The 19096-nt window shown below is 34.5% G+C and overlaps 2 protein-coding genes across 2 annotated transcripts; both read left to right on the top strand.

Moving 5' to 3' along the window:
* The first annotated feature begins 678 nt into the window (after positions 1-678).
* Positions 679-5500, top strand: LOC129445357 (uncharacterized). The gene is made up of 2 exons (XM_055206569.2): positions 679-1009; positions 3404-5500. The coding sequence occupies exons 1-2, from the start codon at positions 706-708 to the stop codon at positions 4327-4329; spliced, it is 1230 nt and encodes a 409-aa protein (XP_055062544.2). The 5' UTR covers positions 679-705; the 3' UTR covers positions 4330-5500.
* Positions 5501-8344: 2844 nt separating this feature from the next.
* Positions 8345-18900, top strand: LOC141354741 (polymeric immunoglobulin receptor-like). Its single transcript, XM_073860056.1, has 6 exons — positions 8345-8444; positions 8536-8853; positions 11934-12242; positions 12322-12627; positions 12708-12965; positions 18726-18900. Exons 1-6 carry the CDS (start codon positions 8345-8347, stop codon positions 18815-18817), a joined length of 1383 nt encoding a protein of 460 aa, XP_073716157.1. The 3' UTR covers positions 18818-18900.
* Positions 18901-19096: the final 196 nt, after the last annotated feature.

Here is a 19096-nt window from a genome sequence, read left to right as displayed (position 1 = left end):
GTAACAGGGGGGACATTCATCTTAGGGACGCAACTTTATTTAAAGATTTTAATAATTAAAAATGCATTAATAATTAAAAATAACATTTGGTGAGGAATATTATAAATATAGCTATACAACAGTAATGAAAATGTTAGGATTTATTTTATTTAATGAGTTATTTTTGTAACTAAACTAACTATTAAGCACATGACTGGGGACATGGCAGTTCAGCCTACTTGCCCTGAATAATGAGTAATTATTTTAAATTTAATTTAATTCTACGTACATGTCATTGTGTTATGGTGGAGGGGAGTTTATCATATAAGACAAGCTTAAAAAAATAGCATAATTGGATTTTTAAATAAAATGCACTATTTTGTCTTGGGGACTAAAATGGCACCAAATAGTCGACACCTATAAATTACTAGAAATCTGAAATCGCTGGATTCATACATTTTTCGCTGGAAAATCAACATAATCCTTACCACCATGAAGAAACATTTAAAACTTCTTGTGCAAAGATTGAAAGCTGAAGTGTTGAGTTGAGTGTCTTCTCTCTCCAGTACAGCAGGAGGCGCTCTGCAGCGCTTTAGTCCGCCGATAAACCCACTAAAGAAAGAAAGAGCTTGCGTGTGATGTGTTTGTGTATCCTCAGTGTTTTTCTCTCTTGAGTGTTTTGTTGAGTGTAAACTTGTTTCTGTGTATTTTAGTGTTGATGATAAGATGGATGTGATGTGCTGTAAATCAGGAACTGATCAGGGTTTACAGGATGATGAATCTACTGATCAAACCTCCACAGAGTCTCTGGATTCTGTCTGTAACGCTGGAGAACAGCAGCAGATCCTGCAGACCAAACTCAACATGTGTTCAGTCAAACTCATCGACTTTAGGAACCTCATGATGAAGATCAAAACTGAACCTACAGAAATAAAAACCGAACCCACAGAAATAAAAACTGAATCTACAGAAACTGAACCTACAAAAGAGGAAGATCACATTGATGAAGAAGAGGATTTTATTACGTCAAGTATGTATCCTCAATTCTTTCCCATTTAACTGTCATGAGTTCCTGTTTTATCTAAGGGAGTTTTTTAAGTCACTAACAAAAAGACAAAAAAATTAGGACTAAAATGTTAAAGGCGTTTATTTAGGATATATTTAATACTTATTGAATACAACAAACACAAAAAGTGCTTTTTCTCATTCTAGAAGTTCAATTTCAATAAAATTTTATTTATTTAGTGTTTTTCACAATTGTTTATTTCAAAGCAGCTTTACATTAATAAAAGCAGGAGAAAATACAGAAAAAATGGATGACAACATTAGAAGCAGAATACAACGGCTAAGATTAAACCGTACTATAATGTAACGTTTAGAAGAGAATGCCAAGTTAAGCTATTGTCAGCTGACTCCCTAGGGGTTGAAAAAACTCCTGATTAAAAAGAAAAAAGTCATAGGAAGAAAATGAGAGAGAGAGAGAGAGAGAGAGAGAGAGAGACAGACAGACAGACAGACAGACAGACAGCTATAATATATATGATATAATATATACTATTTTATACATATCTATATCTATCGATACAAATAAGTAGATAAAGTAAACGGGGTGGCCGGTGGTTGTTGGTCAGACATCGGCTAGGCATCACGTTGAAGGAAGGCCAGTGGTGTGTTAAGCTTCACATCAGCAGAAACTGGGTCTATTTGTCTCATTGTCCTTGGAATTGAGGATGAGACAGGAGCTGTGTCTGAAACCGTTCCCTCGTTCACTCATTCAGTATTCCCTATATGGGGAATGACAGTTGAGTCCACTATATGGGGAAGAAGCAAATGAAAATGAGTGAGCGATTTCGGACACTGACGCAAATATCATGCGTCAGAGAGCTGTCGCAGAGATTCATCAAAAACACCTGTGTGGCTTTATTGATTGCGCTGTGAAATGTTAAAGTTTAATTTCTTATTGTTTTTCACATTTGTCATGTTTATTGTATTAGTTGATAATAAAGAGAACAAAACAACTGCTTATAATATTTATTTACTGCTTTTTATTTATTGTTTAATAAAAATGTGTATTAGATTTTAAATAAAAGATAACGCAATTATTTTTCATTTGTTTATTTTCAAAAAGTAGAAAATAACTGACAACAAGAAAATGTTTGGTGTTTACTGTCAGTATCCTTCAGCTGATTTAAGTTATGCGTTCGTCTCCCGTTGCATCATGGGAAATATGAGTGAACGAGTGTACATCGAATGTACCCTCAAAATCAGAGTGCATTGTGGGAAAAAAGTAGTGAATGAATGTAGGGAATGAAGTTGTTCACTCAGGTTTCGGACACCACTACAAAATGGCCGACACCCGATATAGTGCACTATATAGTGGATAGGGAGCGGTTTCAGACACAGCTAGGAAAAGAGAAACAAAATCTTATTAGCATAGGGGCCGTTCGCATGTAATGCAAGTTTCACACAGTATTGTGGTTTAATATCCACTTGGTTCCAGACAGGCTAACTATTGCAGCATAAATATATTATCCAGATGAGTTATGTAAATGCTTTGTTCGGTACATGCTAACTAACTATTGCGTCATAAGTACATTTACTTGACAAATTATGTGAATGCTTTGTTACAGAGAAATGTTTTTAGCGTAGACTTAAAGTGATTGACTGTGTCAGATTCTCGAAAGTTTTTTGGTAAATCATTTCAAAGCTTAGTGGCTACGTAGGAAAAGGATCGACCACTTTTAGACACTTTTGATATTCTAGGGATAATTTAGTGACCAGAGTTTTACGACTGCAGTTTACGTGATGGATTGTATTCTGATAGTAATTCTCTAAATACAAAGGTGCTAGGCCATTTAAGGCTTTGTAGGTGATTAGCAATATTTAAAAATTTATGCGATATTTAACTGATTACCAGTGTAAAGATGCCAAAATTAGGCTTATGTGGTCATTTAGTTGAACTTGACTATTGACTCTTACAATAAGTTTTTTGACTGCTATAACTCTCTGTGTTTAAGACATGTTTGTTATGGCAGAGAGTGCAACTGTTTGGTGGCCAAACATCATCATATAGAAACCGTATAGATATACCCAATCATATAGATACCCAGCATGCATTGCAAGTGTCAGTGTTTCAAAATGCATCTTATACTATAGTATCACATTATTGACAGATGCTTCTGATAAGTGTGCAAACACTAAAAGTTGATGCATACATTTTCTAGATGATGATGTTTAGACTTAATGTACTAACTAATTATTTGATATATAAAGACCCAGGCAGCAACCTGTATAATAACAGGACTGACTGCTGTCTTCTGTCTCTGTCTGTGTGAATATAGAAAAAAATACAGAATCTCAATTCATCCTTCTTTCTTATAAATAAAAGTAAAACTAGAATTTAATTATTTCATGTGTCTTTCAGATGTGAAGAGTGAATTATGTTTGGATGGAGAAATTACGTCCTCGACTCTTTCCTGCATCACCGGTGGAGAGACATTGAGCTCACAGAGACATTTAGAGAATTTATTTACAGCAATATCTCATATAAACAGTCACATGAGAGCACACAGTGATGAAAAGCATTTCTACTGCACTGAATGTGGCAAATATTTCAGCACCAAACAAAATCTTAAAACTCATAAGAGAATTCACACAGGAGAAAAACCATACGAGTGTCCTCACTGTGAGAAGAGATTCAACCACAAACCTCATCTGAAGAAACATGTGCTTTTACACATCAACGAGAGACCGTATCAGTGCAGTGAATGTGAAAAAACCTTTATGTATTCATGTTCCTTAAAATTACACCAGAAAATTCACTCTGAAGAGAAACCCTATCAATGTTCACACTGTGATAGAAGTTTTGGTTATAAATATCAGCTGATAGTCCATGAGGTAACTCACACTGGAGAGAAACTTTATCACTGTAATGTTTGTGGGAAGAGTTTCAGTCACTCTTACCTTTTAGTGTCACACCACAAAACTCATATCGGTGAAAAACCTTACAAATGCTCTCAGTGTGGAAAGACGTTTACTCGACTATCTTCCTTAAAAATCCATGAGAGAATTCACAGTGGAGAGAAACCTCATCACTGTAATGTTTGTGGGAGGAGTTTTAATCAACGTGAACATTTAGCGTCACACCAGAGAACTCATACAGGTGAAAAACCTTACAAATGCTCTCAGTGTGATAAGACGTTTGCTCGATTAGATGGCCTGAGGAGCCATGAAAGAGTTCATACAAGAGATAAAACTTACGTCTGTGAAGAGAGATTTGTTTATTCTAAATGTCTTCAGAAACATCAGAAGAAACATACTAAAAAACAAGCTAAACCTAAATCATCATAGTGTCTCAATATTTGAGAGTTAATCAAACCCAGAATGCTTTAGAGGTCAACATCACATTGAGCTGTCATGTGATTTAGTGTTGGATTGAATCCAGTGATGTATGATGATTCTTTTATTGAAGACTTTGTGTTTAGAGATCAAAGGAGTTGGCTTTGATTTCCTAAAAAACACAGAGTGGCGCACAAACTATGGCTTTTTTGGCTTTGGCTCTATCATTACATTTTTTTTTTAAGTTAGGTTAATAATTTTTTACACAATCAATACACACATCTCTGCTACAAATGAACACTTCAAGTTTGTTTGTGGGACATACCGTTAGCGTACAATCACACCGAAAGTGACAGGAGTGCAAACATACCCAATAGGTGGGATTCATTGTAACAAACAGAGTTTGATGTAACACCTGCTAGAAAATTTAGTTTAAACAAATGTTTCAATAAAATTCTGTCTATATACTAAAGGTGGATATTGTTTATATATCTGTCTATAATAGATATCCACACATTCATCCATCCATGATCCTTCATCTTACCATCCTTGTATTATGCATCAATGCATATAAGATTTTTTTAAAGAGCTGCACAATTAAGAACAAAAACATTATTGAGAGGTATTTCCCCTTATCAACAGTATTTTGATAGCTGAGGTTTAATTGTAACACTGTGTGACAACTAACCCTGCTTTGTAAAAATGTTTTCAATCCCAGCTATCAGTTACTAGTTGCAGACATGTTTAAAATGCTGTTATGTTTTAGGTAACAAGTCAGTGATTAAAATAATAAATGGTTGGATATGCATACAAAGTTCTTTTCTATTATAAGACTACTATAAAGAATTGGCACCAAAATGCCACCCATCTAATCACTTATGAGCCTTCTGTATTAAGCCATAAGATTAACCCATGAAACTAATGCCATCATGGTCAGTAGCCGAAACTTTTTTGCCATGTCAACAAAAAATGTAACATTAAATGAATTAATTTTCAGTAAGAGCTAATGCACATATAAAATAAAATCTAACTGTAATAACTAACGATGGTAATGCTTTTTTGTGGAGTTGTTTGATGATCCTCTTGTGAGAGGACGTGTTGAAACAGTCGAGTTGGCAGATGATGATCATGTTTATGTTTCACGCACATATTCTTGATGCAGCAATGTTCATTTAACTCTGGGGATTTTATATTATTACGCCTTGTATTTGTGTTGATCAGTTATATTAAAGTAATTTTAATCTTTAAAACTGCATCTAGAGGTAGACAACGCTAACTCTGTCATCTCAGTTCCACTTTTTTCACACAATCACTATATGATTTAACGAAATATGATATGGTAAAGTATACCTTTTACAGCGTGTTGCGTGTATAGTGTTATGCAAAGCTCAACATTATATCTGGGAGATAAGTGAGTAAATTTAAGTGAAATCACAGGCTTAGCTTAACTCGTGCGAACCGGTCACACGCAGCTCAGACCAGGGAGGTAATTTCTAAATGACACTAGGTCCTCAGATAATACTAATCTTGTGCGAATAGTACATTTGTCTGAGTCTCATCTGTAAGTTGTGTTTCTGCCCATTTTCTTTTCTTTTTAATTTAGTTCTTGTTCATCTTTCATTCAGTGATTGTGATTGTTATAGTTTTCTCATGATGAACATGAGATTTCTGTGAAAGTGATTATAGCACTATTGCACATTAAATGTTGGCAGTTCAATTTTAGAAGTAATATTTGTTTTCAGTGGATTTAAATGAATTAAGTTCACAGTACTAACACCATATAAATATATTTATTTTTAAACTTGAATGAATTAGGAAATTGGTTTCCTAAATTAAATGAGCTGCTTTCATGGCATGGTAAAACTGTATTGTATAAATATAAAGGAATTTTCCGTATTTGTGTTTTATGGCGTTTTACCTGTTTTTTAATAACAGGCAATCACCCCTGCTGCAATCTTTCACTTTTGCCTTTCTATCACCATCTCTGTTTGAAACCTAAAATTACAACTTGCTTGTAGAGTTATTTTCTAAACATGGATGATGATTCACTAAACAACACACTGTATTAAAGGGGTCATGGCATGAAAATGAGACTTTTTCCATGTTTAAGTGCTATAAATGGGTCCCCAGTGCTTCTATTAACCTAGAAAATGTGAAAAAGATCAACCCAGTAACTTAGTTTTGGTAAACCATTTTCCACAAGCACAAACAAAAATAGGTCGTTAAAATTTGGCCCTCTTTATGATGTCATAAGGAGCTCTTATTAGAATAATACCGCCCCCTTAATCTGCACTATCCAATCACAGCACTGCTATTTAGTGCAGCGAAAAAGAGAGAGAAAAAATAATTCACAGTACAATTGAGTTTCAATTTTAACAAATCACCATCATTATGATCAGATTTTGCACTTCATCAGCTCATTTGCATTTTAAAGGACACACCCAAAACGGCACATTTTTGCACACACCAACAAAGTGTCAATTTTAACATGTTATAATAAATTATCTATATGGTATTTTAAGCTAAGACTTCACATATGTGCTCTGGGGACACCAAATATTTATTTGACATCTTAAAAAAGTCTTGTGCCATGGCCCCTTTAAAAAAATCTCATAATATGACCCCTTTAAAACGTTAAATAAGATTTTGGATATAATGCCCATCTCCAAGTCATCCTATCTCTGTGCAACTTTTTTTGCTTAGTCACACTACAAGGTGTCACTGTGGCCTCAATGCTTCAGCACTGGCTCTCAGAGGTCTATTGTCCAAGGTGAAACACGCCCCCTCATTAGCCTACAGACGTAGAAATAAATAAATATATAGATAAATAAATACATGTAGACATAAATACATATATACATAAATAAATGTGTAAATAAATAAAAGTATAAATAAATAATAAATTTTGCATAATTAAGGAAATACATGTGTAAATACTCATTTTGTTTTTTACATTTCTTTGTAAATATATTTTTATATTTATTATGTATGTACTTTTTTTAATTTCCACGTATATTTATTTATTTATTTATAATGTTGTCACCTTTTGAGTTCCATACTTGGCAGCTATGGTGATGACGTCAGTAATGCAGGGAGGAGCAATTGTAACTTGTGGTCAAAAAGTTTACGAGATTGTTTAGCACCTGTTATTTTCTGGTGTCATTTATAGTCAGTGATTTGTGATATGTGATGTGCAGGAGTAATATAGTTCATGGGTTTATTCCGCATGTTTGTAGTTTATTATTCAGCTCTTTGTTATGTCTGTTTATGTCTATTACTGAAGGAGCTCATGAATCTTCTGTAAGCTGAAAACTATAAATTCTGCAGTGTGATATAAATTTCAAAGAGTGTTTTGTCTGAAAATGTTTCTGTCTATGTGAGAATCTTCATTTGTAAATTGTGTATATACAGAGCATTGAGTTGCGTGTGGTGCAGTAAGAGTGCTGTCCAATAGAGGCGCTGTTTGACTGTGATGAATGCAGCATTCAGTGACTGCTGATTGTGGGAGGGGCCAGTAAAGATGTTTGACACTGATGAGAGCTGAATAAAGAGGAAGAAACTGAAGAGCAGTCAGATGTGTAGAGACACACAGAGAACATTCAGCATCAAGAAGATCAACATCCTCAACTCACAATGAAGATCCTCCTCATCTTCACTTTCTTCATCATCTCAGGTCACAACTTTTCTCTTTCTGTCCTGCAGCACTCATCATGTCATCTGTTTACTAATCATCATACACTTATTTTATCTGCCTCATTTATATAACTGTACAGATAAATTAAAGGACTAGATGAGCTTTCTGACAGTATGAATCTGATTGACAGGTGCAGTGAGATGCTTTGATTTGATTGGATATTCTGGAGGAAGTATTCTTGTTAGTTCATGGAAACCTTGGTACAGTGACTATAATCAACGTGTACATAAGCAGCATCAGGATACTTGGAATGTCCTCATAGATAATGAGAAACATTACACATGGATTAATAAAGAAAGATTCACTCTGTTTTGTGATGAAAATGGATATTTCATGATCTACATCAAAGATCTGAACACAGAGGATTCTGGGACATACTGGATTGGGGTTGATGGTCAATGGTCTATTGATATGAATCTGACTGTGAGAGAAGGTGAGTTAGTTTAAACACCAGTGAAACATTTGCTGATCATGTCAAAACTACTGATGATTGTGAAATAAATGTCTTCATATGTGATTGACAGATTCATGTTGTTGGGCGTCACAGACAGTGATGGTGAATACTGGAGAAACTGCAAACTTCAGATGTCAATATTCACAGGATTATAAGACTGATGCTAAGATCATATTTAAACAAGGAAAAGACTCAATAATGAAGATCTACAGCACATGGGAAAAGAAAGAGAGATTCAGTATTTCTGATGACGGAGATAAAAACCTCTTTAATGTGAGAATAAGTGATGTGAGATCAGAAGATGCAGGAGTTTATTTATGTGGAGTTTGGCTTTACAGAGACTCCTACAGTTACTCCATTATAACTGCTGTTCATCTCAACATTATGAGTGAGTAAAACAAACAGACAAAAAACTCAGTTAAATCTACTTGTCATTGATCTTCTTGTTGACTTTCATATTTTATATTGTTTTCCCAGTTCAATATTTACAAAACGATAAATTGTGAATTTAAAAGATTAATGCTTTGTGGCTTGTTGCACCAAGCAGTGGCTACCCCAGGTAAATTTGGGTTTAGTTTGAGTAAACTCAGTTTTTCAGGCTCAAGAAAGGTGGATTAGTTTAAGACATGTTTGTTATGACAGAGTAAAGACAACATGGCAACTACTCAGTGGTTGTTTGTACATAATGTCAAACATCATATATTAAATAGTTTGTTAATTTTGATTTGATTATTTATTAAATACTCATCTGAACTATAATTATCTGTTAATACAACAATGGAAGGCCCAGAACTCTTGTACATCTGAAGCAGGGCCGTGCACAGACATTTTGAGGGGCAGTGGCTCAAACCAAAAAGGGGGCACAATTTATAATGTTTTAACAAAAAAGTATAAATATGATGTTTTACAGATTAGTATCAAATAAGAGAAGTTATAATGGAAAGTATAATTAATAACAAGAATTTAAGGGTGACAAAACTGCTTAATATTCTATGTGATTTACGTGCTGAAGCTTTGAATTCATGTTTGCAATGTTGAAGTCATCCATATTTTATTTTTTTGCTTGCTTGTTTTCTTGTGATCACGACTAATTTTCTCATGATTTCAAGATAACAAAAGCTGTCTTCACATTATCCTGACATGATAAACCAAAGACCAAAATGTAACTTCCTGTCCATAATATTTTGTTTATTTTAAAGTGGACTGCTGATGCATATGAGTTTGGGTCTTTGCCGTTACCACACGTAGCTAATTGCTGATAAACCTAATAAATAAATGAAGTTGGATGTTTGATGCTCGTGAATTTAGGGACCAGCTCTAAAGTAATAATGTACACGTTTCTATATTTAATAGTATTTAACAGTTTATTTTAAATTAATATCAAAAATTTTAAAGTGTGCATTATAGTTGACAACAACATGAACACTTTACAGTTGGTTTTGTGACTGATTGTTGATTTTAAGTCATTTAATTTAAATGCATGTTAAAGTAGAAACGTATATATTAGTTACTTTAAAGACGATCCCTAAATTCCCCACTATCAAATTGTCAATTATTGACAAATCTATTTTATCTTGAGCGAATTCCTGATAAAAGTAAAATCTCATTTGTTCATCCATGCTAATTTTGATTTTGCTGTCTACAAACAAAATACATACTATTGAGTACCTGTAAGCTTTAATCACATTACAAGAATACAAATTTTGTTATGTAGAGATCACGAGAAAACAACTGTTGTTATCTTGAGATAATGAGAAAATTAGGTTATGACCACGAGAACACAAGCAAGCAAAAATGAATATAGTGCATGAACTCTCTCGGTTTCAAACTACCAAATTACTTATTCTGCAGCTCAACAACTGAGGTAATGTAATGAATCTATCTGTCATTACAACAAACTGTTGTCTCCGCCAAGAGTGGACACAGACTGTGAGAGATGCTGCGGAGCAGACGGGAAATCACGAAATTTATTACTAGAAACAGTGGATCTTTAGACGAGCGGTAACAGAATTTGACCGGGGTTGGCGGTTGGTGAGAGGGGCAGTGGCTCTAGCCACCGGGCCATCCCCCTGTGCACGGCCCTGATCTGAAAGATTTTGAAAAACTAGTGCGCTTAAAAAAACTTTGTGTAAATTAGACACACACATCAAGAATCAGGGTATGAATCTCAACAATGGAGACAAGGAAAATAGTACACATTTTTATTATTTATTTATGCTGCAGTGCATTCTGGGAGTCCTGGATGAGATTTGTAATTTGTTGATACCCAGCATGCATAACGCTTTTCATTTTATTGTCACCATTGTTGTGATTCATACTTGGATTCTTGATATTTGTGTGTCTTACAGTGGTTAGTTTGAAGTGTCAGTGATTTAAAGTTCTTCAGAAAGGAGAGAGCTGGATCTCGTACTGTAGTATCACATTATTGTCAGTGAAAGATGCTTCTGATAAGTGTGCAAACATTAAATTAATACATAAGTTTTCTAGATGATGTTTAGACTTTATGTACATTACTAATCACCATCAAAGAATTGCTCTATAGCCTTTTCCCTGCCGTAAAAAAACATGTCTTTAACTCACAAAGTTATAGCGGTCAAAAAATGTCAACTAAAACAAACACTGATCACAATAATGGTGACTTTAAATGAAACAAAATCTAAACATAAAGTAAGAAAATTCCTCTACAAATAAGATGTAAAAAGCAATTTTAGGTTTCAGACAGAGATGGTGAGAGAGAGGATAACAGAGCTTTTAATTCTGCTTCAGTGTTACTTTTTAACACTGTGTAAAATTGGGACAATACATCCAGCAGTGTTTATTTAAAGGGGACATATTATGAGATTTTTTTTAAGATGTAAACTAAGTCTAAAATAGGTCTGAGCAAAAGTGTGCCGTTTTGGGTGTGTCATTTAAAATGCAAATGAGCGGATGAAGTGCAACCACTGATCACAATGATGGTGGTTTGTTGCAATTGACACTCAATAGTGCTGTGAAATATTTTATCTCTCTCTTTCTCTCCATACTAAATGGTTGTGCTGTGATTGGATAGTGCAGATAAAGGGGGCGGTATTACCTTATTCTGACATCACAATAAGGGCCAAATTACAATGACCTATTTTTTCACATGCTTGCAGAAAATGGTTTACCAAAACTAAGTTATTGGGTTGATCTTTTTAACATTGTCTAGGTTGATAGAAGCACTGGGGACACAATTATAGCACTTAAACATGGAAAAAGTCAGATCTTCATAATATGTCCCCTTTAACTCTGGGGATTTTGCTGTATGAGGACTTCCTGGGGGCTAAGTGAGGGCTGCCCATGCAGGGCCAGCGCTAAGGGGCCAACATTTTGCAAGTGAGCAAACCTGCACTGGGCCTTTAGGCTATGCCCATACAGGGCCTTCGTAGGCTTACTTGCAGGCAAGTAACAACTGCTCTCAACTGCATTACATTTTCTCCTGGTTAATAGATACAGCCCTGACACACTGGTGGGTGAATAAATCCGTTTTTCTTGGTGATGAAGTCGATATTACCTGTCAGATCCCAGAGGAACATCAAGTCTCAAAACTCTTCTGTAAAGAAGATGAAAATCACATCTGCCAAAACATCAACTCATCTAAAGTTAAACTGAATGATTTATCTCCTAAAAGTGTTTTTACTGTGACCATCAGTAATGTGACAGTGAGAGATGCTGGAGTTTACTGGTGTGGAGCAGAAACCACTGAGACAGATTTAACTTTCATCTCTCTGACCACTAAAGTTCAACTCAATCTGATCAGTGAGTAAAATCTCAATATGTTTTATCATATACATGTATGGTCACAGTTTGATCATGTATCTGTTTGTGTGTTTTGCAGTGCCTCCAGTGTTTGGAGATGAAGGAGGATCTGCTCTGATCATCTGTCCTTATGATCCCATCTATAAATCAAAGTCAAAGTATCTGTGTAAGAGCTCCACTACAGATAGAAATCCTCTCATTGAGACTGTGAGAGATGAGATGAAGATGAACAGATTGACTGTGAATGATGACATGACAGCAAGTGTGTTTACTGTGAACATCACTGGATTGACAGCAGAGGATGCTGGGAAATACTGCTGTACAGTGAGATTAGAAACAGATGTGATTTATCTTTACACTCATCTGATTATTATCATGAACGAGAGTGAGCAACATTTTCACTGAATATGATTATTACATGTGACTGAACCTTCTGTGCTGATATTTAAACTGATGTTTTTTTAGAGATGATCTTGAATAAACGTGAAGGAGACGACATGTCAATCCAGTGTAAACATCATGCTGAATATCAGAAACTCTTCTGTAAAGCTCATAAACCCTCAATGTGTATAAATGACGGAGTTTCATTACAGTCAATGAGAGATAATGAAACATCTGCTGGAGTCTTTACTGTAAACATCAGCCATCTGAGAGAAGAGGATTCTGGGAAATACTGGTGTGGATCTCACATCATCACTAAAGTCAAGTTAAACGTCACAAGAGGTGAGAGAAGCAAGGACACCATCATAATGGTAGCCTACCCAGCTAGAAATAAAAAGTTCCAAGAACGTTCCCTGAAAGTTCCCGAATGCTCCCAAAAACACTCTGCCAACGCCAAAAGCGGCTAGTTTTTTTTAAGTTCTAGGAACGTTTCTGTTGTCTGAACGTTAGAGTAATGTTACATTTTACCATTTTTAAACATTATGACAATGTCATGTTTTAATGTTCAAACAATGTTTAAATCAACAGCTGTTTATTATATTGACTTGTTTAATTGTTATGTAAATGATAGAGAAACATTGCATTTTATTATTTTATAAAATATTATTTCTGTATGCAGTAAATATATTGCTGTAGAAAACTCAATTCACTTACTAGGTTTAGATGTTGATATTTGTTTCATTTTAAGTCACCCTTATTGTGATTAGTGTTTGTTTTAGTTGGTCTCTTGACACTTGACTTTTTGTTTGCTAGTTTTTTCCTGGTTGTGTTAACTTTGTGTTAATACACCACATTTGTTATGAACATGCCAAGTTAATAGTGTTATTCTGCGGCTGTTGGTATGGTAAAGATCATCACCTAATTCATTTACCAATCAAAACTTTATTTTCTGTCAAAAATGTAAACGAGATCCAGCACCTTCACAGCAGTCTGTCACCAAGGAGTCCTAGAAACTTTGGATAAAAATATCCGATGTATAATTGGGATGCACAAACATCAAGAATCAGACTATGAATCTCAATCATGGTGACAATTAAATGAAAAACTTCATGCTGCAATGCATGCTGGGTATTAACACATTACAAACCTCATTCAGGACTCCCAGCATGCACTGCAGCATGGATAAATAAGGATTTTTTAAACAATTTTAATTGTCACCATGGTTGAGATTCACAGTCTGACTCTCGATGTCTGGGCATCCCAAGTATACAGCGGATATTTTTTGTCCAAAGTTTCTAAAACTCCTTAATGACAAACTGCTGTGAAAGAGTTGGATCTAATATACATTATTGGCAGAAAATAAACTTTTGATTAGTAAATGAATTAGGTGATGATCTTTACCATTATGCACCAACAAGAAACACACTAATAACTTTTCATAACAAATGTGGTGCATTACCACAAAGTTAACACAACCAGGAAAAAACTAGTAGGCAAGTGTCAAGAGACCAACCAAAACAAACACAAATCACAACAAGGGTGACCCAAAATGAAACATCAACATCCAAACCCAGCAAGTGAATTGAGCCCTCCACAGCAACACATCCACTGAACATTCAGAAATAATGTCCTACAAAATAACAAAATGCAATATTTCTCTATCATTTACATAACAATTAAACAAGTCAATATAATAAACAGCTGTTGTTTTAAACATTGTGTGAACATTAAAACATGACATTGTCATAACGTTTAAAAATGGTAAAATGCAACATCACTCCAACGTTCAGACAACAGAAACGTTCCTAGAACTAAAAAAAAACTGGCCGCGTTTAACGTTGGCATAATGTTTTTGGGAACATTGGGAACTTTCAGGGAACGTTCTTAGAACTTTTTATTTCTAGCTGGGTAGTGGTTAGAGAGTCATGTGTGTAACTTGAAAGTTAATTTCATTTATTCATTTATAAAGCACTATTAAAACAACAGAGCGTTGACCAAAGTGCTGTACAGAAATAAAATACTTCATCAACAAAAACAAAACCGAGAGATTAAAATAAAAGAATAAAACTTCGCTCACTACAGACTGAAATGCAAAACGTTAAAAATGAGCCTTTAGCTGACTTTTAAAAATGGTTAGCGTACGGGATGCTATAATGTAAGAGGGAAGACTGTTCCATCTCTTTGGGGCTGCCACTGCGATCGGCCGATCACCCTTTCGCTTGCACCTTGTTTTCTGGATAACTAAAAGTAATTGGTAAGAAGATCTTAAATTTGTACTATGCTTGTGTTTACTTAAAGCTCAGACAGGTAGGATGGAGCTGACACAAACAAAAATCAAAAGCTTATAGTCAATCCTGTACTGGACAGGCAACCAGCCCAACAAGGATAAGATAGGCGAAATATGATCCTGTTTGCGAGTTCTCGTCAGCAACCTAGCGACAGCATTCTGAACTAATTGCACCAATTGAACTACACAAATGTAAACACAAATGCATGTAACAGCTTCTCACAGTCAGTAAATGAAAGAAAATGATTAATCTTTGACACCAGGCATAAATGAAAGAAACTTGATTTGACAACCAAATTTATCTGTTTATCAAATTTTAGGGAGTAATCAAACAGTTCCCCTAGATTTTTAATAACAGGTTTCCAAAAAGGGCTCAGCTCACCTAAAATTGACTTTTCAGAAGAAGTAGGACCATCAAACCAAATAAGCTCAGTTTTACCTTCATTGAAATTTAAAAAGTTTGCTGGCTTTGGCATCCAGGCTTTGACCTATTCAAACAATGCACAAGAGAATCTAAAGCATTTACATTGCTTCTCCTTAGGGGCATGTAAATTTGTGTGTCATCTGCATAAAAATGAAATGAGATCCCATACTTTCAAAAAATAGATCCTAATGGTAAAATGTATAGAGAGAATAAAATGGGGGCTAAAATGGATCCTTGAGGGACACCACACTAAAGGGGCAGATGCATTATCATCGAAACCACTCATGATCAATCGTATCAAAAGCTGCCGTAAGATCTAAGAGCAAAAAAAATACAGATTTACCAGAATCACTTCATAGCAGAATATCATTATGTAATCTTAACAGTGCAGACTCTGTTCTGTGGTGTTTTTAAAACCAGATTGAAAAATCTCATACGCCGCATTTTGGTCCAGAAAATTCTGTAATTGACCTTGGATAAAAACGAAAGTTACTTGTTTGAGTTTCACTGCCTACAGGTTGTGATTGGTGTGCAGTTGAGCAAGGAATCCCAGATAGCAAGAGAGCAGGCAGAATCAATCAATGTAAAATCAATGTTAAAAAAGGTTGATTTGTCAATGTTAATTGCATTGAGTCCATGTGCGCCCTCCATTAATTAAAAAATTGAAATTTGAACAAACCACCATTATGGTGATAAGTGTTGCTTTAGTTAAGCACTTTACTTTTTATTTTCACCAAGTTAAAACTTTCTTTTTCAGTGTTTGCATGTATTTAAGTAGTAACACATATCAATTGAAAAAGAAATATGCCTTTAAAAGTTAAATCGTATTGGCTGCTTTTTGTGATAGTTGCCAATATGGGCTAAAAGTAAGCTGTTTACAAAATGATTTTGATCCTTTCATGACCATTATAATTGATTTGCTTTGTGAACGCATTGTGACAAGGTAAACAGAAATAATTACTGACCCATTCAGAAGATATCATTACTCATCCTACAAATCTCAAAAATATCCAATTAATTCAGATAAAAATATCAACTACAATGCATGCTAAGACTCATGGTTTAGTTTAGTACAATCTTAATACCCAGCATGCATTGCAACATTAAGCTTTCTTTTGTCATCCCTATTGATCAAGTCATTCATTAGTTTAACCTTGTGTTTTTATAATTCTAAAAATAACAGACCTGACAGTGCTTCCAACTAGCACTGTAATATCATCAAATTTTTAAATATTATTAACACAGCACATATGAGAAATTTTACTTATGGAAACCTACAACCTACAAAATAAATTACTTGTTTCGATAAGATTTTACACTGTCAGAAATAAAGGTACAAAACTGTACCTTTTCTGTAACTGGGATACAAAACAGAATACAATTTTGGGTAGATTACCTACATTATTAGAAAGAAGTCAAAATGTGGACCCTAGCTGTCAGTGGGGCAGCACCCTTTAAGAAGGTAATTGTATGAACCATTAGTACAGATATGTAAACATGTAGTACCAATATGTACCTTTGAGATACTAATATGTATTTTTGAGGTAATAATAAGCTCTCTTTGATCCCAGTATGTACCTCTGAGGTACTTTAATGAAATCCTTAGGTGCAAAGCTGGACTTTTTGAAAGGGTACAGCCCCAGTGACAGAAAAGGTACAGTTTTGTACCTTTATTTCTGACAGTGTAGTTAGCTTTGCAATAACAGTTGTATTTGAAAACACTGCTACAGCCGAACAAAACTTAACATTAAAGGGGTCATGGCATGAAAATCTGTTTAAGTGTTAATTAATGTTTAAGTGTTATAATTTGGTTCCCAGTGCTTCTTTCAACCTAGAAAATGTTAAAAAGATCAACCCAGTAACTTAGTTTTGATAAACCATTCTCTGCCAGCACGTGAAAAAATAATTCATTGAAATTTGCCTCTCCTTATGATGTCATAAGGAGATCTTATTATAATAATACCGCCCCTTAATCTGCACTATCCAACCACGGCACTGCCATTTAATTGACAGCAATTGCAATTGAATTTCAATTGCAACAAACCACAATCATTGCAATCAATGTTTGAATTTCATCAGCTAATTTGCATTTTAAAGGACACAACCAAAACATATTTGCTCACACCTACAAAGTGTCAATGTTAACATGTTATAATAAATTATCTATATGGTATTTTGAGCTAAAACTTCACATGTGTACTCTGGGAACACCAAAAGATTTATTTTACATCTTAAAAAAGTATTGTGACATGGCTCCTTTAAAACACAAGAGTAAGGGTCCGGACTAAAGCAAACACTGATCCCCATAATGTTGGTTTGAATTTTCAATATTAATGGAGGGTGCAAACGTGATATTGATTCAGTGTGATTAACATTGACAAATCAACAATTTTTAACTTGCTGATTCTCTCACATGATTCACAGTCACTAAAAGATTTGGCTGCCATGATCTGTTACCACAAAGAAAAACATGCAAAACTTAGCAATGTTGGTCACATGTACCCTTTGGTCTTACCAAGCTGCTTCTTGCTATTGGGCAACACATCAGTGATTGATGCTTTATACAGTTGGATTTTAATGAATAGATTTTGTGTATGTGAGTTGTTTCATTTTCTTTTATGCAATTTTGAGCTGCATGGCACATTTGTGAGCTCTTAACACAGTTAAACAAACATTAACATTAAGTGTTACAGGAGCAAACAATTGAGCTTATGGAGAGCCTTTTGGGGAAGGGGGTACAGTATCTATATATACTTGCACATTCATTATTGTTTTAGTTGTTGATTTATTTATTTTACTTTTTATTATAGAGTTCCTTGAGACTTTAATTTGATACATAACAGAAAATAATAATAATAATAATAATAAACATTTTAAATCATGCTGGCATCTGCAAAAAACAGTCCAAGACTTCTAGATGATCTAAAAAATAAAATGTAGCCTTGCAGGTTTGTAAATGAATGGTTTGCGTGATGAAGCAGGTACTTTTTGTCGGAGGGCTTAACCACCGAACAAGTCTGAGTTTAGTTTTACAGAGAACAAAGTTACCCAGGAAACCACGTCTGACCACATGACTGAATGAGGAGAAAAATGAATAGAAAGAGAAGAAAGCAGACTAAAATACTCTTGTTCAGAAGATAATTGTTCATAAGTAATAAATATTGTGTGAATATAGGCCTATTGACAGATTTGAACAGAAGCAGTCATACATGAGAAACACATTTAATCATCAAACAGCATCTCTCTAAAAATTCAGTTCAAACATCATTTAGCTTTTATTGTTTGTTCATGATAACTGTTGAAATGAAATCACAGTTAAATGTAAAAAAAATTCTTCATGAATGTATATGTTATGTAATTGAAGGTTTCTGTGTGATTGTTTTATTTTCAGATTTGTTTAACATCATCATGATTTCTGTGTGTGTCCTGCTGCTGAGTAAAACAATAATGCTGCTGGTGAATTTAGGATGCATAAAAAGATGATGTTCCATCACATAAACAGAGAGAGACAAACAAATTTTAATGTTTTGTGTGTTTGTGCAAATAATAAAGATTAATAATCTTTTTTCCTGTTTCCCAATGTACCTTCATTCACTGACGTTCATGTGTATTTTAATCTAATACCTTTCATCCACATTCCGAACCAGATCAACTTTACCCTTCTTAGCCTCATATAATCCATCTTTCCTCAAATGCACAATGACTTCTGATCTGTTTTATTTCATCAAGATGTTTAACTTTTAAATATATTAATGTCAATGT

The sequence above is a fragment of the Misgurnus anguillicaudatus genome, chromosome 3 (assembly GCF_027580225.2).
Source record: "Misgurnus anguillicaudatus chromosome 3, ASM2758022v2, whole genome shotgun sequence".
Classification (NCBI taxonomy): domain Eukaryota; kingdom Metazoa; phylum Chordata; class Actinopteri; order Cypriniformes; family Cobitidae; genus Misgurnus; species Misgurnus anguillicaudatus.
The sequence above is the reverse complement of the archived record's forward strand: the minus strand, read 5'-3'. Positions and strand labels throughout refer to the sequence as shown.

Excerpts from the sequence above, each read along its gene's own strand:
- LOC129445357 (XM_055206569.2), top strand. The coding sequence starts at position 706 with ATGGATGTGATGTGCTGTAAATCAGGAACTGATCAGGGTTTACAGGAT. Across the intron at positions 1,010-3,403 it reads AGAGGATTTTATTACGTCAA|ATGTGAAGAGTGAATTATGT; the intron begins GTATGTATCCTC and ends TGTGTCTTTCAG.
- LOC141354741 (XM_073860056.1), top strand. The coding sequence starts at position 8,345 with ATGATCTACATCAAAGATCTGAACACAGAGGATTCTGGGACATACTGG. Across the intron at positions 12,243-12,321 it reads AGTTCAACTCAATCTGATCA|TGCCTCCAGTGTTTGGAGAT; the intron begins GTGAGTAAAATC and ends TGTGTTTTGCAG. Across the intron at positions 12,628-12,707 it reads GATTATTATCATGAACGAGA|AGATGATCTTGAATAAACGT; the intron begins GTGAGCAACATT and ends ATGTTTTTTTAG.